The 23,305-nt window shown below is 42.8% G+C and overlaps 1 protein-coding gene across 3 annotated transcripts in view; it reads left to right on the top strand.

The window, feature by feature from the left end:
- The window catches only part of glra1 (glycine receptor, alpha 1), a 98,428-nt gene that overhangs the window by 23,961 nt on the left and 51,162 nt on the right, over positions 1 to 23,305 (top strand). The window contains exons 3-4 of one of the 3 annotated variants that reach the window (XM_069169416.1): positions 199 to 210; positions 9,806 to 9,844. The exons of 1 other annotated variant lie outside the window; for it this stretch is intronic. In XM_069169416.1, the coding sequence (XP_069025517.1) occupies positions 199 to 210; positions 9,806 to 9,844 (51 nt within the window). The remainder of the gene's footprint in view (positions 1 to 198; positions 211 to 9,805; positions 9,845 to 23,305) is intronic. One more of the 3 variants, XM_069169417.1, reaches the window with a different exon arrangement.

Raw genomic sequence — 23,305 nt, 5'->3', positions numbered from 1 at the left:
TTCTGCATTTCATTACCTTCTTTAAATGCCTCTTTTTAGCCAAGGTTTAGCCAAGATTATCTACAAAGAAAAGGTTTGTATTCACTGGAAAAATAAGTTTATACATTGATATTGCTTAAATTTTGCTCTCTTTGTTTAACCGTCTCAATGTTTTTGGTTGTTCTCAATCTGTCAATCTCTTTTATTTGCCCTTTACAGTGTCGAACAAAGGTAATTCTGCACATTGCTCAACTTACTAAAGTCAGAATTAGGTTATTTTTAGGTGTTAGACCCCAAACCCCATTTTTCTTTTCTTAACATAACCCTGTCCCTGCACTTTAAGCCCCAATCTGATGACAAATACAACATCCCCATTAAGATGTTGAAGGATATCTAGTTGTCATGATGCTAGTTGGCTACATTCCTTGGTATCCACACAGTATCCTGAGTGCTTGTTTTGGTGGTCAAGGTAATGTGCCTCTCTCCTGCGAGCGTGCTGCTAACTATGATTTCATGATGATGATGATGATGATGATGATGATGGTGATGATAATATAATATTTAGTGACCTCTCCCTGAATGGAAGCCCCCATAAAGACTCATGTCAGAGGTTTCTATATTAAACTTTCTCCCAATAGGAATACGGTCTGGACGACATTAGAGATCTGGGGCAATCCTCCAGATTCATTAAAGTGGATGAATAATACAACGAGCTTTAAAAAAAAAAATTATACAGCATCTTATTTAAAAATGATTTTAGAATAAAGGGGACAGGCGGAAATTTCTGTTCACAAATTTAAAGAAACAAAACTGGGATTGGTTTCACCTCGTGTTTTTCAGCTTGCATTAGAATAAAACGGTATATTTGAGCCTTGTTGCATGTTAAACGCTGCCATAACGGAGGTTTCCTGCTATACATTTAGTTTGTAAGGTCATTTGTGTACAAAATATTGGTACCCTTGTAATATTCCACCTCCCCATGAACACATCTCCCATCGAATCCCAAATATGTCACCTGTTCTTAAAGTATCAAAATCAGTCTTGGATCTTTTATCGACTACAAAACAAAAGCCCAGTTCAGACCAAATACTCGCAACGAGACAAACTTCTTTGAAAGTAGTGAATGGAAAATTTGATTGAGACTCAGCTGATCAAGTCGCAAGCTTGCCGACGCACCCATTGGCGGCTTCAAATTCTTGATCCTTGATCTTGTTTTTGCCATTTCATTACGACTAAAAATCGAACTATTGCGAGTAACTCACGAGCACTATTCTGCTTCATGTTTTAAGATGCTGGACATTTTATTCAACTACAAAAAAAAGCTTAAAAAGACGGCAGTTAAAATGGAAGTCCAGAGCCGTTGCCGTGGAGATGTCACATTGGTCTCGTCTGGTTGATTTGGTATAAACTGGCAGACTTTTGATAGAATTTTCTGTAGAATTTCGAATAGTTTCAATCATCCTAAATCTGGCCTCTACAATACTCCGTGTACCTCTGATTTATTTTGTATTAACATGGAGGTACAGGCTCTGTTAGGACACTCTGACCTTTTCATCTTTCTCACCTTATAATCTGAAGAGTAAAACTAAACCTTCTATTACAATGTTAATTTGCTTTGGATGTGAACATGGGTTCAATCAGTAAGAAGAGGTACGTGTGACGTTGAAGTCACTCAATCCAAAGTTGTAACTACGTTGTTTTTAAGGGTGAATTCGAGATGAGATTCATTTTAAAGTTTTACAGGAACCTGAGAAACAAAACCAGAGATGTGGCAAGTGGAGTTTCAAAGGTTATAATCGTGACCTTTGGTTTGGCTGATTTGATTTAGTGTTGGTGATCACCAATGTACTTTTTCTTGTGTTTACTTATTTACACTTAATACTCTCTAGATGTAATAGAGGCAATATGTTTTACAGTTTATTGTCCATACCGACCTCAGTGCACCAAAACAGTAAAACTTCACTGGGAATTCATCATTTATAAATAACTGTAAATATAAATGAATCATTTATAATTTACCTCAAGCATCTTTTTCTGCATTATGGCAAAAAAAAAAAAAATACCGATACGTCTGTGATGAAATCAGCTTTCATGCACTACATGGAGACCAGAAGTGAGAGCTGAAGGTCAGAGAGCCCTGACGACGTCCCCGTGAACCTCGTCCTTTAGCTCTGATAAAAACCTGGAGGGCCGATGCACAGCATCTCGTTACTGATCCATCCGAGTGCTGCTCGCATCATGTACGGGATGTGATGCCGTTTGCATCCTCGTCTGCGTCTCTCCTTCATCTCTGAAGCAGATTTAACAGTTGAAATTAAAAGGAGTCCTGATATTTTGTACACTAAGCACAGACCGCTAGAATGTGTAAAACACGAATGCTGCCATGGAGCTTTCTTTTTCTTTCTTTTTTTTTTTCCGCTGAGCCCATAATGGTGTAAACCATTATATGGTGATCTGTGTAAGTGGGATACCTCAGCTAACGCAGGACGGTACTGAGAGGAGTGGAGGAGTTTTACCGTGACTAAGTGTGTATTATTAAACCTGCCGCGGCTGCAAAACAGCTGAAACCCGCTCGTCTCTCCTGAACCTGCCGAGAATTTGTTCAGGTGTTCGTCTGCATTCAGTTTTGGAGTCCATTTTCAATTTTTTTTCCTTTTTAATTTGGTTTTTATTCCTCAGCTCTGATTGGCAACGATCCAGTGTGATTTACGGAGGCTAGCGCTGCACTGACCTTTTACAAATCAAGATTTAAACAGGCCGATGTGGCAGTTATTGGAATTTATAGCTTTAATGTTTTTTTCCTTCCTCTAATGTGATGTAATAAAAAAAAAAAAAAAAGTCAAATGCAGATGAAAGTAGTCTCCGGTTGTGTGCGACACATGCAGAGAATAATAACAATCCTGCAGCTGACGTCAGTGAGTTTAAAAAAAAAAAAAAAAAAAAAAAAAAAAATTCCACTGCAACACAAAGTTCAAATTATAAAGGCTCTTAAATAGGTATTATATTTTTTTATTTGGGGGGGGGGGGGGCTATATGTGTACTAATGGGTGATCTGTGATGAAGATACATGTTCAAGAGGATGAGCCTGTCTTTTATGTAATCTGCTTAACTAATTGTGTCAGGGTCCGTTGTTAGCAGACACAGCCTGATGTGAATTTCCAGGCGTGTCATGGCTGTCAGGTCGACAGAGTGGCATAGCGTGAGGTCTCTGACTTGCTCATTCGTGCAGTTTTTTTTCTGTGTGTGTGTGTGTGTGTGTGTGTGTGTGTGTGTGTGTGTGTGTGTGCGTGAGTGTGCGTGAGTGTGTGTGTGTGTGTGTGTGTGTGTGTCCCCTACCAGCTAGCTACACTACTGCATTAATCACACTCGTGAAATAAACAGCTTGACAGCTCTGCTACTTAATAAACTCGAAGGGAAAAGGAACAAAAAAATTTCATCTTGCACAGCAGGGGAGTCAGTTGGGGACAAAAGGAAGAACTGGAATAGTGCAACAGTTCTCAGTAATAATAATAATAATAATAATAATAATAATAATAATAATAATAATAATAATAATGTCAATAATCATTTTTATTAATAGTGTTTTTTGAGATAACTGAATCAAATCACAGTAAAATCAAATGAATCTTCATTTTACGTTGGACCCACACAGACACCTCTTAAGGACCCCTGTGTGCCCTGGAACCATAGTTTGACAGTTTACTTAAAAATGGTCCATAACGGTGCTCCAGTTTTAAAAACAGTCTCAGACGTTCATAAAGACAGTTTGATTTTGGTTTGCTCAGAATTACACAAAAGAACTGCTAACTTTTCAACGACAACGCTGCGGTGTTGGCGAGCCGGCGAGGATGGACAAAGAAAAGCTGGATACTCACTTGAAAAAAAAAAATTCTCATCTAGTGTATTAGCCCAAAAAAATGATCTAGCTTCTGCGTATGCTTTTACGTTGTGCATACATTGCATTGTGATGATGTCACACAAACTCCATTTGAGAGGTTTTATAGACATGAAACCTCCACGGAACAAAAGTTTATGATAGAAAGAGTGAAACCCGACTGAAACCTATGCGGAAATACCGTTGCAATACCGCAAGTGACCACTGGGACAAATGAGCTGCAACGCTGAGGCAGCTCTCTGAATACATCCATGCTAGCCTGTCAAAATTAAGGCATGTCCGAAAATACACTTTCCTAAATGAGAAGTGATGAAAAACAGTCACTAACTTCCAGAAACTTAAACTGGCTCACTAATAAACTTGCTATCTTGATTGTCCGTCAGCTAGTTTGTTAGTTTGTCAGCTCTCGTGTCAAGTTGCCACTGTTCTTTCCCAAACCGACTAACTGGTGACGTCAAACCGTGTTTATGAACCACAACCGTTAACTACTGTAACTTTATGGCTAACCGCACAACATAGCAAAACTAGCGCGGAAGAATCGAGTGGCGTTCTGCAACGTTGTAACAGCTGGAAAAAACTCGGTTCTAGAACTCCTTTCGGAATGTTCAAACATTTCCGATCAGCGGTGTTACAACGTTTCCGATCAGCGGTGTTACAACGTTTCCGATCAGCGGTGTTACAACGTTTCCGATCAGCGGTGTTACAACGTTGCCGATCAGCGGTGTTACAACGTTTCCGATCAGCGGTGTTACAACGTTTCCGATCAGCGGTGTTACAATGTTGCCGCAATACCGAACGTTGGAGCTACTTAGTGGCCCTGTAGTTCAGCTCGGGTTTTTCCAAATGCGAGATGAGTTGCTCTCCTCTTCCACCTCCGGAGTTTAACGCACTCATCAAAGCGGCCTCCGCTAATTCTGCCGTGCAGCAACAGTAGACGGAGGGGAAGACGGGAGGAGGAAAAGAGATGAGATATGCCCAGGGGCTACGAATATGCCACCACGATAGGAAGTTACACTGATCATGACCGGGTGTCCACTGAGTGGGCAAAAAAAAACAAAAAAAACGCTTCCGATTGACTTGAGCAGGTTCCAGCATCGGAAAGAGGAGCGCAAACACTCCTGACACATTCAGGACAAGACATCTATAATCTATGAGTTCGTCCTTTCTTTCAGTCTCACTTCCGACTTTGTCATAACATCGTTTTCTATTCTTTCATCCTTGATTACTTTCTTCCATCCTTCCTTCTTCGTTTTGAAACCTTACGCGTCATCTTTTTTTGTCCTTCGTACCTATTTCCTCTCCTCTTTCTACCTTTTGTCCCACTTTGTCCTGTAATCAATCTTTTCATTCTCTTCCTTTTGATTCCACTCATCCCTTTCTCCCCTAACTGTTCACTTTCCTCTTGCGTGAAAGAAAAGACAAGGTCACCGGTACGGAGATCGCCCCGTGCTCCTCCTCTCCTTTAACCTCCCTCCATCTCACCCTCTCCTCGGGGCTCTTCCTCTGTCTCCGAGCCCACGGGCAACACCGGGACCTTTCAGATGTCCAACCTCTGGGTAACGAATGGCCACATGGTGCCGCGCAGATAAACGAGCGTGAATGAGAGTGAGATCGTTGGTTGGAGGGAAAAGGCGTGTTTTTCTTGCTGGTGTCTGTGTTTGTGTGATTTCCTCGTGTCCGAGTGTGCGTGCACACGCTTGATGAATGGCACAGACTGCAGCTGCGACTCCCCTCTCCCTCTCTGCCATAACCTTGTCCTTCCTCATCACTCAAGCCGAGCGGCGGCGGCGGCGGCGAGGACGACGGCCGCGAGCGAGCTTCTGGTTTAAAAAAAAAAACTCGAACCAGAACGGAGCTGCGAGCGAGCCGGAAATATATATATCGTGATTTAACACCCCTCAACCTCCACCCTCCCCACCCCCACTCCTCCGGCGAGGCAGGAATCAGCGCCTGAAAAGACCCCAAATGTGTCGCCAGCCGTAAACTCGGCGTGCGTCAGGGCTTGTGTGCTTCAGCAGGTTTTTCATCCCCGGCGCTCTTGAACAGCAGCAGCAGTTGCCTTAGTTCAAGTTTGCTTCTTCGGATGCAATCCTTTTATTTCACGCTGCTCCCACGGCTGATTTGGCAAAGCTCCCTCCTTCTCACTGCTCTTAAATCCCCGTGATGATCAGAGTAAAAATAAAAAATAAAAGAAATAATACTCCACCACCGGGTCACTTTGCTGCTGAGCTCAATTCTTGTTTGAACAAGTAAACGTGAGTAAATACACCAAAATATGGCGTTGTGTTTACATGTTAACTTCCTCCTCTCGTTTCACCGCCGGAGTACTTGTTCACGACACAAAGACACACCACTCCCTTTGTGTCGCATTTCTCCCTCCTCGTTCCTCCCTGCGTCTCCTTCTCTCCTCTCCAGGGTTGAACGGGTCGAGGTGGGACTGTAGTTATTAGCTGTCGGAGCTTGACGTTCATTTGGTCTTATCAGCACTTGTTTAATGGCTACTTAATGGGATTAATGGGCATAAGGTAATGAGCGTAGGATGGTGGAAAGGCTGCGGGGGGGAGAAAAAAAAATAAAAAAAGGAAATGAATGGGGTGAGGGAACGGGAGAGAGAAGGAGGAAGAGGTGATGGAGAGGAAAGGGAAGGTAGCATTGCAAATGGTTTACGGACGACGGGGAGATTTGCTTACGACGGGAGATCGGAAAAACCTGCAGATGGCAAAAAAGTGCAAATCCAGGGCCTCAAACTGCAAACACAAAATGTGTTTCCACTAGCTTAGCGCCTGGACTTTTGATGCTAACACAGTTCCCAGTGGATTTCAGTTCCTGTATGTGTAACACTTGCAGCAGACGTGGAAAGAAAAAAAAAAAAGCATCCCTGGATACACATCTACTTCCCCCTCCTCCTTTTACTTTGCGAGTGTCTACGAACACAGAAATCCTGCTGGAGTGAACGGACACTCGGCCGAGGAAGGTCTCATGGCTCTTTTTAGTATTCTGGGTAATGGCCTCATCCTTTCCAAGCCAGGAAATTTGGATGGGGACTATATTGCACGGAGCGAGGAATTTTAATGTCGTCGCAGAGGTGACTCTCCCCTGAGTTATGACAAAAATATTGATCACGCTTCAGCGTCTAGCAGGAGGAGGCGGAATGGCAAGGGCAACGAAGAGAGGAATATTGAATAGGGTAATGGTAAAAGGCAGCCAAACGTACGAGAGCACTCAAGTCGGACTGAAAGGGAGACTGATGCGAGGGGGGGCGGGGGGAGGCAAAGAGGCAATGATGTTTGCAAGGATTTTGCAGCCAGAAGTAACACTTTAAATGGAGTCATTATCGTGAGCTAAAAACAGAAAAACATGATAATTAGAGCGCTTTCAAATGAGCCGTGTTGTCAAAATGAATGAAGTCCACATCGTGGCTATAAATACCTCCCGTCATTGTTGCTTCTTCTTTGATCTATAGATAGCCACCAACGTGGCTTCTCTGCAGCTTACGGCGACGCTAATCTGGGATGTGTAGGAAGGGTTGATGGCTACATTACTCCGTCGTCCTCCCTCTGCAGCCCGCTGGTCCGTGGCTAATAAGTTTATAAGAAGGGGGGAATACTGCTTCAGAAAAAAAAATAAAAAGGCCGTTCAGTCCTCTTGTGGAAACCCATCACACCTCTAATTACCAGCGTGAGGAGAGGAGGGGGAAAAAAAAGGTTTAAAGCTGAACGTTTCAATCTGATGGAGAGGCTGATGTGTAATTGTTTACCGCTGTGACACAATGATGAAGACGGCGAGCTGCTGTTTTCTAGGATTTACACGTCCGATGTGTGTAATCCCACCTTGGAGGCAGTACACGGAGGACAGGAAGGAATATTTAGGGAAAATCCTTTTACTCATTTAACAAAGAAAAAAAAACCTCCTTTGTTTTCCAACACAAAGACGAGTTGTTGTTTTTTGTTTTGTTGCTTTAACACCTCCCCTGCAAAGACAGGAGAATTGATTTCTGCGCCGTGCTAGTAATTAGCTTGCGTTATGAGATCCCCCGCTGCCAGTAAAAGCAAAGCCCGCCCCCTCCCAAAAAAGAAACCCAAAGCTGCTGTGGTTTTAATGCCAGGATCAGGTGCTCAGATGTTCGACAGGCCGCCTGGCCGTGGGGCTAAGCTCGGGCTTAGCCCTGACACAGAGAGATTGTCGTGCGCAGAGGAGGGAGGAAAAATTGCCTTTCATGGATTCAGGCAGATTATAGAGTTTAAGTCACCTGTCTACAACAGTTCATGGTCACGACGAATACTTTCCATCTATCTTAGAAGCCATTTCCTTTTTTTTTCCCTTCTCTTTTCTTTTTTTTGTCGGGCTGACAATGACAGATTACAATATCGCTCCCAGACTTCTACTCGGCGTAGTTGCCATCCTTCACAATGGCAGTTGTCAAGTACAGCAAAGCAGGTTGAAGCCCGGCGTACCGAGTTCAGTGCAGTTTGGAGGCAAAATAGGACATCAATCAACAAATCTGAGATATGAAAGAAGAAAGGGAAAGAAAACTCTCCTCTGCATGTATTTAGAGGACATTTTTCTGGTCTGTGTTCATAGTTTCGAGTAATTGGAAGAGAAAGATGTGGTCTTTATTTTCCTGAGAACCATTTAACGTTTGAAGGTCAGAACGAGCTGAACACTGGTTGATCTTCAGGATACTTCTAGTACGGATTCGTTTAAATGACGCCGGGTCGGGTTTGCGTCGTGTTTCCGGGGGTCGGTGGTTCATCTACCGAACAAACGGGAGGGTAAAACTTTTTTGTCTTTGCTTCTTGTACTTGCTTGAACTTTTCTAGACCAAATCCAATAAACCCCTGATCTTCAGTGGCACATCAGGCAGGAGTCTTTAGTTGAACGGTAACTTTCCCCGAGTGAACAGCGGGGGAAAAGGCCTTGTCACTGCAGAGCAATGAATCGTTCGGCCTTAACTTCCAATTCCTTTGACATTAGCAACTTGGCGTTTTTCCATTATAAATCAGCCTCTCTGCAGACTAAAAAAAAAAGTTCTCTTTCTGGGCTACGACTGAAATGACGTGGCCCATTTGTTAGAACTTGAAGATTTACAGGGTTTTTTTGGGGGGTGGAAGTCGAACCTTTTGTCATTCCAATGGGCTCCATTTCAACCAAATTACTTCAAATTAATAGCGCCCATTTAAAGGAAGCAGCAGCAATCATTTATCCGAATCCTTTTGGGGGGGGGGGGTTTACACAGCTCCATTTTGAAAACTTTATTATTGGACTGGTGCATTTTCATCTAAAGTTGTTGTGGGATTATGGAACTCACCATCAACCTGTTGCCCAAAATGAACAGAAACAACAACAACAACAACAACAACAACAACAAAAAAGCGATGTTATTTCTTTAAAGGCCAAATGAGGCAAAAAAAACCAACAACAAAAACAAACCCAAAATGAAGCCAGTTTGACATGTAGTCTTTGCACTCTCCCCGCCCTCCTTCCTCTTCCTCCTCTTTCTCTCCGGCCTCTTGCATCTCCTCTAGTGCATTTTGCTAGTCTTACTTCGGCTCCTCTTGACAGAACTGCATTGCAACCCTCCTGCTCTTCATCTCAGTGCATCGCCTTCTCTCCTCTCTCCTGCCCGCTGCAGTATGGCAGTAGATTGTACTTCTGCAGACTCGTGCATCCCCTCCTTCCTGCTATTGCCTTCACAGTATGTTGCCCCCCTTTCCTCCCTGCCCACCCTCCCCCCCTTTGAGTCTGCCACACACTCACCCCTCGCTGAGTGTTGGCAGCAGTGCGACACCGTAGATAATCGAGCCTTGCTGTCTTGTTTTCGCTCCTTGATAGAGAAAGCGGTTGTTTTCCTTAACGAGGACAAACAACGTATATAGTTGGTAACGTGTTGTTAGTATATGCTGTGTTTAATTCTGATCTTTTTTTTATTAGACCCCAAAGGCTCCAAAAATGAAGCTACTCACAAGAAAGGTACTTTTTTCCCTGTTTTTTCTTTTGTCTTCTTTCTTCTTTTCTTCCCTGACCCTCTTTTTGTGTTTCACAGCCACTCATTCAAATGCTGGAGGCATTTTCCGAATGTTGGAGAAAATTAGGAAAACATTGGGGAAATGCCCTGTTTGGTTAAAGTATATATATACAGAGAGAGAGATTGCCGTGTGTTGCTGCGGGTTGTATCAGTTAAAATGTCTAGAAATCACTGTGACAAGAGGAATTGAGTATTTTTGTTAAACATCAGCAAAAACTTTAAGCTGCACTTAATTTATCATGCTGACACGGGCATTTTTCTCCCTTAATGCCTTAATTGTTTCATTAGTGGTGAAACATGTCGTTTTCTGGCAAAAGAAAATCTAGTTTTTGTCTCCTTCATGAAGACAAATGTTGACACTTTTACTGTAAAATTTGCTGATCAGAAAATGTACTTTAATCTTTAGCTTTACAGTAAGCACTTGATGATAGCTGATGTGTAAGTCTGTCTAATTTAATGTTAAGTTAAACATAATGTGTACCGGGTGCTGAATATTTGTGCATCCAGATTGTTGTGTTGAAAACTGAACTGATAAGATTCAAAGAGAAGTTTGATGACGGAAATATGAACACACACGTCTGCCTGAAACACGAGCAGGCTGACGGGGTCCGTGTCCTACGAGCTGTTATCCAGCCTTTAAATCAACGATCTGGTTTTTGTTTTTTTTTATCTCATTTTTATTTCAGGAGTAAATAAAGCGCTGCAGAGATTTTTTTTTCCTTTTATGATTATAGCGCACAGAACAACGCCGCGGGTCGACTGTAGCAACGAGTCGTACAGAGCTGTTAACAACTGCATCCTCCTGTGTCACCTATCGGCTGCGGTACCACAGATGCTGACTCGGCACAAGTTTTTACGAAAACATCATGTTTTTTCATCCCGAATTGTGTTTTGAATTCGTGTGGCGCTCAATGGAGACAAAAACAAACAAAAACGAGCCGAGTCAAAAAAAGTTACACACACAAAACAGCTTTTTCTGAGTTTCTTTACCAAACTCAGCAAGAAACCAATAAAACAAAGGAATTAATTTACAGAGTATTGCACAGTATAGTACATTCAACTACAGTAAATATGGTTTGAATAAGAATACAAGTACAGTAGAGTACAATAGAGTACAATAGAGTACAGTAGAATACAATAGAGTACAGTAGAGTACAGTAGAGTACAATAGAGTACAGTAGAGTACAATAGAGTACAATAGAGTACAGAGCAGCTCTGCAACACTTAACTCCATTTGTTGTTCCGTGTTGAAGAATCCCTCTCAGACTATTTATCACGTTAGCTTAACATGCTAACCCTCGTAGCACAGCAAGCCCTTTCACACAGTGGCTCCCGTCAGTCGTAACTAATGTGTACGTGGCCCTAATTTGCATGCACAGAGAGGGGGGCCATGTTAGACCCCCCCTCCCCTCCCCCACACACACACATACACCTCCCCACCACCCCCACCGTACACAATCCACACTCACATGGTCTGTCCTGCAAAATTACTAGCTGCAGGACTTTCCAGGCAATTACAGTCGGCGATGAAGCGAACAGCGGAGGTGGTGCACTGGGTGATATTTTTGGGCAACATTGCCAAACACAGTCAACAGAGAGCGACGCAGGTTTGAAAAAAAACACAACTTATTTTTTTATTCTTTAAAGCTACAGCGCTGGAATTTTTACATCAGCCACGCCGATTAATCTCTGCGTAGTTTGCAGTAGACAGATGGAGGCGGTCGGATGGTAGTCACGGTTACAAGATGGGAAGTCGTGCTCGCGGTATTCTTAGCGACGGCAACGTGGATGGTGTCTAGAAGCCGCGGAGGGCGAACAGTTTTAACAAAACTCTACGTGACTAATATTAAAATATATCAGGTTAACGTCCGACCAAAAGTGAACTTCCACGTACCGCGGCGATTTCTGCAACGTCACAACTCGTGAACTCGGTGCTTACCAAACAATCGAGAGTTCTGACGTCGTGAATACCACAAGAGGGCGCCGTTCATCTGGACTCTTCTCGTGTTCGCGGTCAAACACGACCCCCGAATGAACGCACTAAGAGTTTTTAAAAATCTGGTACCTGGCGAGATATTCACGTGCTGGGCGGAGGAATCGTAACACCAGAGATTTTTACGCAAGCCAAGCCGGCTAACTTCCGGTTGAGCCAAATGCTGGCTTGAATTTTCGATAAAATAGCTCAATCGTGCGGCTCCTCGAGACTTGTTGGTGTTTTTTTACTGGTCGAAGAGGAGGCAAAAGTAAAAATATTTCCAGGAGAATACAGTAAATTAACCTTTTTTTGGTCAACTGTAAAAACCTCCGACGTACTTAAAGGCTACTTGATCAAATTAGTGAATTACAATAAACCCAATTGCTCACACGGTACATTTAAAATCACTGTATTGGCTGATATATCTTAATATTTCATACTTTTTTTTTTTTTTAGATCGAAGTAGGAAACTTTTTGTGGTTGAGCCAGCATATTAAAAAAAACTAATAAAAACAACATTATTTATTACTCTGCCACCTGCTCATTGATTTGTAACACGGCCTTCAGTAGCCTCATACATTCAGCAGCATGAAAGGGAGATCTATCACAGTACGTACATTGTACTGCAAAAGAGAAACGATATGAGTATCATTAATGCATAGCCCAAAACCGACATTAACAATTTCACTGACATCCTTACTTGGAAGACTGATTGACGTTCCCTTCCTCTCTCACACATCTCTCAGCCTCCTCATATATATATATATATATATATATATATATATAAAACTCTCCTCCCGCTATTTGAACATTAAAATGAGAAATGATTTCTTATTAGCTCTGCAGTGTCTTTTTTTCTCTTCTGCCGAGCCGGTGGGGAAGTTCTGCATCTCAGCAGCCCCGGAGGCAGACGGGCTGCTGCCCGCTAATATAAACCCCTCACTTCCTGTGAAGCTGACAGCGTCGGCCGGCAGAATAAAGCTCAGGAGGTAATTGGGGTCTTTAGTCTGCAAACCCAACAGAGTCTCTCTCTTTCAATGGCATTTTTTTTTTCATACCCGTAGTAATCAGACACAGAAGGATCATATCTGCGGAGCGGCGGATGAAGACTTTATCATTTAAAGATGCCACAGACCGAGTCGAGCCCTTCAGTCCTGTTGCTGTAATAATCAAGAATACTGTAAGGCTCAAAACAACACTTAGTGCAAACATCAAGACAGAACTTTAAACCTCATGCTTCCCTTTTCTTCTTAAATGAACTAAAAAAGACTTTTTAGTTCATTTAAGAAGAAAAGTTGATGTTGATGTTGATAAATCCTGTTTATAATGAAAAATTCAAAGTCTCGACACCAAAGATTTACCAAAGAAAGCTGTTAGCGATCTAACTAGCGCTGGTTTATGCTAGTGTGCTAACAGTATATTGTATAAGGAGACAGAAGAGTGACGTAAGAACCCGACGCTGTCGCATCACAACGTTAAATCAGTGTTCACCTGAAAGGATGACAAAATGACCTGCAGGAGATTAAAGTCTATTGATTCCTCTGATCGAGGTTCTCACTTTGCACACGCAGGTAATAACTCTTTAAATGGGTTTTATTGACACAAGTTTGTTTCCCGTCTCGAATGCGAACGTAATTTTGGCTGCAAAGTAGTTCGATTTAATCGGCCTGTTGGCTTCGGACAGTATCTTTTTCTTTTTTTTTTTTTTAGAAATGTCAGTTTCAGCAGAAAGAGGAGACTCGAAAGGCAGAAAGATTAAGTTAATGTCAAAGCAAGACGGGAGAGACGGAGGGCTGAAGGAAAAGGCTGAAAACACGATTGAAGAAAAATGAATTAAATTATGTGAAGAAAGGACGAAAAGACAGCGAAATTAATAGAATAACAAAGTCGTGGAATCATAAAATAATGAGAGGAGACAAAACTAAATTGGAGGACAGTAAAGGGGAAGGAAGACAATTACAGGAAAGACGAGGAAGGGAAAAAGAAAACGGACGAAGAAAGAAGGACAAGAATGACAATAAAGAAAGAAAACCAAAAGGAGAGGAAAGACCGAATGGGTCACGTAGTCGGCGTGGAGAGGACGCCGTCGTCGGGGGGGAGACGTAGGAGGGAGGACGGGGGGGAAGAGGCGGAGGAGATTTCTCTCCGGTCGGCCTCGGCGAGCGTGGCTCCCCTCCGGAGGATGTTCGGCACATATTACACAAAACTCACCTCCTCGCACCGGCGCTTTATGCAGATGAATGTTGGGCCGAGGGGTATTTGTCTGCTAACACACTCCCGGGGGCGGCTCTCCTCCCCCCGGCCCGAGGATTCAATCTATCTCCGCAGATTTACGCTCATCCGGGAGCTCGGTTTCACTGGAGGACGGCTTTTGTAATATGATTGCATAGCGCTTTAGAGAGGTGACACTTTAATGTGACGACCGCAGGTTGGAGCATATTGAGGTTATTTTACTTTCTTTTTTTTATTTTTTATTTTTTATTGAGACCAAAAAAAAGAAAAAGAAATTGCTGCTTTGTAGATTTATGCTTATCCAAGTGGCCTGTCTGCTGGAGAACACCTTTATAATGTGATTGCAGAGTGCTGCAGAAAGCTAACACTGCAGAATGATTACTGCAGGCTGGAGCACAGTGTGGTTTACAGTGGAGGTAAAGCTCGTATACCCCCGCCCCCCTCCACCCCCCATCCACCCCCCAGACCAGCGCACATCCAGGTGGCCCATTTTAAACAGTATAGTGTTGCTGCACACTTGAGTTCGAATGGAAACACAGAATGACCAAAGAAATTCATCCTCCTCGTTCATGTAATGACTTTTGTTTTTTGGACTGTTGCGAGTGCCACAGTTTGAGAATCACTGCGATGGAGTGACGTATTCATGGCACCTTTTGTAGAAAAGCTAACATCGCTATTTTTAAGTAAGCAAAGATTGTTTTTGAGATTTTCAAAACAAAACAAAAAGCAAAAGTCATAAACTTTTTCAAAATAAAAGCACTTGCAGTAGTTTTTAAACTCTTAGTGGTGACGAGTCCTCTCCATCATCGGCAAAATACAAACTACAGACACACAGCATGTTACTATTGATCCAGTAAACTGAGCGGGATCAATTATGTTATAGATTCATATAAAACCATTAAAATCCAACTGTGAAAAAACACCTTTATATTTTTCTAAATTATGTATGAAAAGGAAAAAGTGTAAATACCTCATGGACGCATGAAGTGTTTGATAAAGTGGGAATCAATCCCGGCATAGATGAATTTTTACATTAAAGGAGCAAAGCTGAGACTTTGATAAAAATTAAAAAAAAAAATGATTGATTGCAGGAAGTACAAAAATAAACTTCACTTTATAAAACACTTAACAAATAAAACGATCACATCACACGTCAGAATTTATCACTCGCAGTTCATCCGGTTATTACACCCTCCGATCTACATCCACGTACAACACACAGAGTCTGAATGAAAATATACCTTTAAATTAAAGAGAAAATACACAAAAGTATTTCAAATATTAAACATTTAATTTCCTCCTGGAACATAATAATACTGAATCGACCTGCTTTACCTCCAGCGCGGTGGAAGAGAGGAGGGCATGCGAGCGTTGGAGGGATGAGGTGAGGGGGTGGACGACGTGTGCGACCGTGTGTGTGTGTGTGTGTGTGTGTGTGTGTGTGTGTGTGTGGACAAACAGTCCATCTGCACAAACATACGGAAAAACAAACGTGCAAACAGCAAACAGGAAGGACAAACCAAACACATCCGCTCATGTTCACAAGCACAAAAACACACACTGCTCACATGTCGAATTTAAAATCTCTCACTCACACACACACACACACACACACACACACACACACACACACACACACACACACACACACACACACTCTCTGCAGCATCGTTGCCTCTCAGTAATCCAGTGATATAAAGCTCCAGCCGCCTCGTCCTCGTCGCCGTGGACCGGCTATCGATTGGTGTCTGGCTGCAGTCCGCCGGCTGCCAGGCTGTCATGTCCACCCGTCAGTCAAAACCCCGCGAGGCCCCGAGAATGATGCTTATTAATTTGCTGCAGAGTTAGTTCGGTATCTGGATAACATTACAAGGGAGACTTTAAGCATTCCACTCTTGACAGTTCTGCTATTTATATTTGCAGAAAATGGTTCAGGAAAGGTTTTGGTGACATTTTCTTCCAAATCAGTCGACTGGAGAAGTGGATTTTTTTCTTTACTGTCTCAATCTTATTCAGATAAACTTTAGCAGTATGTAAATAACAATATATTTTTTTCAAATCAGGCCTTTAAATTGATGACAGACGAATCCAATAAAAATGTTCAACAGTTGTAAAATCCTGTCGAAAGACGGAGAGAGTAGACGGCGGCCGCGTGACCGAAATCTGGATCGGTGTCTGAACGAGCGTCTGGGATGAACGTGACTCGATGGACTGACCTCCAACTTTTGTTTTAAAAGGTCCAGCTGCTATTTAAGTATCGTGAAAGTGTCAAAATAGTAGTCAGCAACTGTGCTGTTTGGAGTTCGGTAAGTTTGTGATGTCCCGATGGTCGCTCGTTGATCCACAAAGTTGCTGCAGAGAGGAGCTCAGGGTGGACGGATGGGTCGACAAGACTCGTAACTTTAACAAGTTCTCGCTTCCTGTTTCGTACCAATATCGGGTTTTTTTAACCACGACTTCCATAGAGAAAGTTTTCCAACCATAACGACGTACTTTTTTTTTTAGCCCCAGACGACAATGTTTTTGAGCCCAAAGCTCATCGCCAGTTTAAAACAGCAGTGTTACGTCCTGAAAGGTTAGTTAGCTGCAGAACAGATAAATAGATAGACAGGTTTGTTTGTGTGTTGGTGCTTGAAGTCTACAGGAGACTGTGTGTGTGTGTGTGTGTGTGTGTGTGTGTGTGTGTGTGTGTGTGTGTGTGTGTGTGTGTGTGTGTGTGTGTGTGTTAGGATAATATATGTAAACAGAAGGAATATGGGAGGAGAAGAGAGGCTCACATGCAAGCACATGCTTCTGGCAAGAACACACACACACACACACACACACACACACACACACACACACACACACACACACAAATATTTTCAGTGCAAACATACAGGGCACACAGAGAAAGTGAAAATGCTCGCAGGCATGAATGCCAATTTTGAGTAAATATGCATAGACAAACACACACACACACACACACACACACACACACATACTCACACTCACTCACACACACACACACACACACACACACACACACACATACTCACACACACACACACACACTCACACTCACACACACACTGAGCCTCAGGTGTTTTCTGACCAGGCTGCCAACCATCCATCCATCTCTCCATCCTCTCCTACCTCCCACTTTGAATACATTTCATCTCATAATGAAACTTGAACACCCCGTGGCTGAGAGAGGGAATTCGAACGAGAGGCAGACTGACATGAGACGGGGAGGAAAAAAAAAAAAAAAGGAAGAAAAGGTATTTATGGAAAGAGAGAGGGAGAGAAAGGGGAGGAGGAGTAAAACATATCATAATAACATTTCACCTCCCTCGCTGGGGAGGAAAATGAAGTTTTTCCCTAAAGTTCACTCCCTGGATGAGGCGATGATGGATGGCTGAATGTGACGGCGGGAGAAACCTCCATTCCTCATCTCGCCATTCCAATTAAAATGTGACAGGAAGTGTGTGTGTTTTTTTTTTTTTTCATCCCTCATCCACATCTGATCACTGTTTACTTCCTCCCTTGAAGGTTTACTGTTCTATAGAAGCTGCTTTCTTAATGTGGGAGACTAATGAGAGGTGTGAATGAAGAGCGATGCGACGCGGTTACGACATCTGCATGGGAATAAAGATGCAAATCAACGCGACGCAGACAAGCTCCTTTCTTCCCGTGTTGGATATCGCTTTGGAGAAAATAGACGTAAGGAAGAAATGAGGAGGAGAAAAAAGAAAAAGAGTCTCGTTTCAACCGAGTTCCATCGTGGAGTCGGGAGACGGACGGCACTTTAATGTTTCGCAGCCTTCGAGCGTTTTCCCCCTCCGGCGTCTTGCAGCCTTGATGTTTATCTCCTCCTCTGTTGTCATGTCGGGATGTAATGAAGGAAAAAAAATGGATAAAACAGCAGCAGCAGCAGTAGAGAGACTAAAAGTTACTCTCCGTCTTTTTCCTCTGCCTGCTTGTAGGCATGCGCAGAAAGTCTGTTGACTCGAGGTTGAAATAAAAAACGATTTATCAACATGTAGAATGAATCTGGAGGCGATTTGGAAACGGCTCCATCTCAATCTGACCGGGACTTATTGGTTTAGAGGGGCACGCGATGATCAGTGGTCGACTTCAGGGAGCAAAATCTGGTGGGACGTCTGAAACCGGACAGCAAAATTAATATCGGACTGACATGTTTAACAATCAAATGGATGTAATGTCTGCATAAAAAGTTCCAATACACAATTATTTTCAATATAAATTATTATTATTTTTTTTAATATTTTAGTTATGTAAAGGAGCTAATGCAACAGGCTCGCTCTTCTACTGCTGACTTAATGACGTCACACAAGGCGACAGGTGATTGGATCTCAGAAAAACACAACTGCAATTACCGCCTTTCACCAGAGGGGTCGCTAAAGAGAACAAAACGGAGATCTTTGAGATTGAAACGTCTAATGTTTAAAAAACAAAGTAAAACATTTGGAAGAAAAAAGCTGGCAAAATATATCTGCAACAAATACTCTTCAGGTGTCCTCTATGTTTGAAGATCTTTTTTTTCGAAGCTCAGAGTCGGTTCTACGACTTTTAGCCAACTTTTGAAAAAAGTTGAACCGAGTAACTTCCAGGAACATAAAGCTCTCAGCGTTTGATAAAATGTTCATTATTTCACTGTTTCACTATCGAGTCTGGGGATTTATGACGCTTTAAAATTCCCAGTGAAACTCTTATTTTTTTTTTTTCGCCTCTAGCTGTCATTTCAGCTCTGATGTTTATGCATGGCGCATAACAATGAAATGATTACCTCTTCAGCTGCTGCATCTGGACATATAAGGGAGGACAAAAAAAAACAGCAATAGGAAAAAGAAAAACAACCCTTTTTTCACTCTCACTATTCTCTCTTTTCCTTTTTCAAACTCCTTCAGCCCTATAAAATGAGCCATGTTCTTCAACCTCCATGAGCATGTGTAGGGAATATATATTAGCTCAATAAAAAAGGGAAACTGCTTCCAGCCTACAGACGACACCTTATAAATATTTAACGTCTCACAGCCATTGTAGTATTTTTTTTTGCTGAAGCCAGCTCGATTGCATCGGAGGCGATCCAGTGTAATTCAGGCTATTATTCATATAATTTGTAGCCCGTGACTTTTTCTTCTCCCCTCTCCGTTGTTTACCTCCGTGCCATTTTGTTGCCGAGGATAAATTTCGGTCTCTCCGCCGAGGTGTCACTTAGAGGAGCGCAAATTGGCCATCGGGAGAGGAGAGAGTTAAATAAAGAACAGGAGAGGGGGGCCGAGACGACCGAGACGACCGATACTCCGTGTTTTACAACCCTCCTAAGGCCTCATAATGGAGCGTACCCCGCTACACCACCTACACTCCCCTCTTCTTGTATTAAAAAAAAAAAAAAAAAAAAGCAGGAGGTGCGCTTGATTTACGCTGCTTCATTAGTTCCACTCGGCGGTCCAGGTATGCCGCAGTGGGGAGGTGCTGGAGAATGAAGATGTCAGCCAGGAGAGCTAATGGCTCGACCCGTTAATGGGCGCCAGGAAACGGCATGCTGATGATGATGATGATGAGGGGTTTGAAAGAACGAAGGTTAGGATGGGTCCCTCAGAGACCGATCTTCCTGCAGCAATAGTTGGATAAATATATTTGAGTTTAAGTGTGTGTGTGGTTTGTTGTTGGATTTCAAAACATCCTTTCTTTCCTTTTTATTTCACATTTAATTTTTACGAGCGCCTGTAGATCAGAGTTTAGGAAGATGTGTGATGTGTTGTTAAAACTATTAACGCTGTGGCTTACTGACGCTGATGAGAGTTTGTCCTGCGTGAAGGAAGCAAAAATGATGTGATTTTAAATGTAAAAGTGTGGACGTAGCCTTGATATTGAAATGTGGTACTGATTGACAGGTCTTTTTTGATACTAGACAGCATCGAAACAATTCGATTGGTGCAGTAATATTATTATTATCATTATTATTGTTACCAGCTCTATTCTTGAGACTCCTGGAATTTGTTTTTCTCCAAAGTCGAAGATGGTGACCAGTTAACGGATGATAAAAGTGGAAATCACCGGCCTCTTTACGATATGTTTACTTCCTGCTTTGCTCGGCTGTTTATCACCAACGACACGTTACGGTCGAGCCTTGTTTTTCCCCCCAAAAAATACTTTTCATTAAATGATCGACAATCGTACTGATCTTTCCCGAGCTGAAGCCACGACACCTGAATGACTCCAGCATGCCGCCGCTGTCTGAAAGGATCTCTGCATTTAACTTTCCTCCAACACCATCTGGCAATTTACTTCTTGAGCTCATCAAAACTTAAATCTGCCTCTCCGACACGCACAGCTCCGCTGCCTTCGACCTCGGCATGAAGTGAACTGAGTTTTTTTTGTTGTTTTTTGTCTTCGTGAGGAGGACCAGCTATTGTTGTCTGAGTCATTGTTGGCAGATGGGGGATCGAGGCCTCATCAGGGGCTCGAGGACTGTACCGACGCCGATGAGACCTCCGAGCGTCACCGTCGCTCGGTCGGAGACGGTGACGAGCTCGTGCGCCGACGTCTCCTCCGGGGCGCCGAGGATTCAATCGATAACCAAAATAAGAAACGAGGCGTATTTTTCAGCTTTTTGTTGTTGTGTATTCAAGTGGATAAAATGTGTTGTTTTTTTGGCAGAAGCGTGACTCCAGAATGAGGCGGACAACAGAAGGTAGTAACGGAGTATTCAATTATGCCACAAATCCAATTCCTACATGACTAAATACGTTGTTTTTCTCTGGTCTGTGAGGATTTCTTTGCGTTCCCAGTTCTGTTCGGATGTTTGTACGAGTTCATCTGTTTTCTCTCGACTAAACAAGCCATAATCTGAAAGCCCACCGTGGCTGCAGTGATCAGCTGGGCCGTTCGTTGGCCTGCAGATTCACCACCACCCTCGGCGACGCGCTTCCCTGCGGCCTCCGTGCACCTGCTATATATCGTCCTAACATATGTCGTTTCGGTGGAGATGACTTGACCTGCTGAGCGGCGGATGCCTCGATCCAAAACACCTCCCAAAGTCATGACTGCATAACGTTTGTGTCAACAGTGGTTCCTGTGGAAGTGGGGCCGATTATCGAACGGTGCGTTCAAGAGCAGCTGGGAAGGAGGGAAGAAGGAACTACTCTTCGCAGTTGTTTCAAGCCTACTAGACGTAGAGATCGGGTTCATTTTGACCAATCAGTGAGCACTCTGCCACCGCTTTCCACCAAAGTGGTTTTGTTATATATATATATATTTTATATAGTTTTAATTAACGCCAGCAGCTTCACGAGGTGCTGAACATTTCTTGATCCCCGTCGGTGAAATATATCAAAGAAAACCTTCAGTAAAGTTAAAGATAAATAGCAGACGGTACGCACTCTTACATGTTATTATTTAGGAATCTGTGAAAATGTCTTTCAGGACATTTTTGCACCATAAAGTCTGGACCAAGAGTCCAACTGCATATATTTGTTATATTAAGGAACTCGACATATCTACTTCTTCTACTCATTTGATTGGTTTGTAGAGGAATCTGTTTGCCTCTTTACTATTATTATGACTATTATTAATATTATTATGGCGTTAAAACCAACGGTACAAAATTCAAATGCAGAACTTAAGTCTAGTTTCTAGTTGATTTTTTATTTCTTTCTGGCACCAAATTACAGTTCGCCTCCACACTTTGTCTCTGCCTCCCTTCAACTTCCTGTAATTGGTCCAGAAGTCTGAAACATCCAGAAAAAACAAATCACGGTTGAGTTTTCCACTCCGAGACACCTCTTTTGGTTGAACCAGATTTCGGTCCTCAGGTCCAGACTACGATCTTATTTTGGTTCGAAACAAATCGAAATAAACCCGAAGGTCCGATTCAAAGACGACAGGTTTGACAGCGTACCTCTTTGTGACTGCAGCTGCCTAAATCAAGCTTTATTTATTTAATATTCCTACAATAAATCCTCATTATTTCTAGTATTTCTGCGGTTTTTTGCAGCCTGAGACTTTTCAGAGCAGCAGCGGGATTTTAAAAATAGAAAACCTTCCGTAAAACAGAAGCTTGTGAATCCATCAGAAATTTGATTTTCCAGACGAAAATGCGTCGAGAGTCTACGGAGTATTTTCACAGCGCACACTTGAACAAATTGTTTCTAAAGCCTTTTTGTGTTGTATGTGGCACAAACAGGGGAATCATCCACAGAGGCTGAGAGCCGAGGGGCTGTTTAGCAGAAGTGCTGAGAGGCGAGGCGGGCCGGGCCGGGTCGGGCCGGGTCGGGCCGGGCCCGGGCCGTTTGTTTCATCCTGCTTTATTGCTGTCGTCACTTGTTTTTAATGAAAGTGGAGTTCAGCCGAAGAAGAGGGGGATTTATTTTACCTTGATTGGCCTCCTCTGTGTGTGTGTGTGTGTGTGTGTGTGTGTGTGTGTGTGTGTGTGTGTGTGTGTGTGTGCACGTGTGCGTGCGTGCGTGCGTGTGTGTGTGTGTGTGTGTGTGTGTGTGTGCACGTGTGCGTGCGTGTGTGTGTGTGTGTGTGTGTGTGTGTGTGACTAGTAGATGAGGAAGTTTACCTCACATTCAAAGAGCAGACAAAATAATTCATGTTTTCCACTTGAAAAAAAGGAGCCGTCGTCGTTTCCAGCTCAGCTTCAGGAAATGAAATCAGAACTATTTTAATAATTCAGGGAGTTTTATGAGCTTAAAAGTAAAGCTTCTAATTTGATTTATAAATGATTTAGTAACGTGAACCGTTTAATCTTACGGCTCTTTAACATTTTAATACGGAGCCATCCAGGCGTCGAACACTTCTGTGTGTTGATCTGACGTACGGTGGCCGGCAGGGACAAACGTGTGACGTGATTAAACGTTATCAGATGCAAAAGGTGAAGAAGCAACGAGGCGAGGAGATCGGATGTGTGCGTGCAAAGCTGCATGTTAATGAGTGTTGTGTGTGTTTGTGTTTCGCACATCGATGCACCTTTGTATGTATTTGCAGTTCCGCGTGTGTATTGTGTGTGTGTGTGTGTGTGTGTGTGTGTGTGTGTGTGTGTGTGTGTGTGTGTGTGTGTCATTGTTCACGTGTCTTTTCATTCAGCGTATATTTGTAATCGACTGGGTTTCCATGTAAATTGGCGTGTTTGTTTATCGAGTGTATACTCATCTGCACACACTGTATATGTGTTTGCTCTTTGTGTGTG

This window comes from Embiotoca jacksoni, unplaced genomic scaffold (genome assembly GCF_022577435.1).
Source record: "Embiotoca jacksoni isolate LCO1_2020_lvr unplaced genomic scaffold, fEmbJac1.0.p SCAF_45, whole genome shotgun sequence".
In the NCBI taxonomy this organism is placed as follows: Eukaryota; Metazoa; Chordata; class Actinopteri; family Embiotocidae; genus Embiotoca; species Embiotoca jacksoni.
Note: the sequence above shows the minus strand (reverse complement) of the source record. Positions and strands in the feature narration are given on the sequence as shown.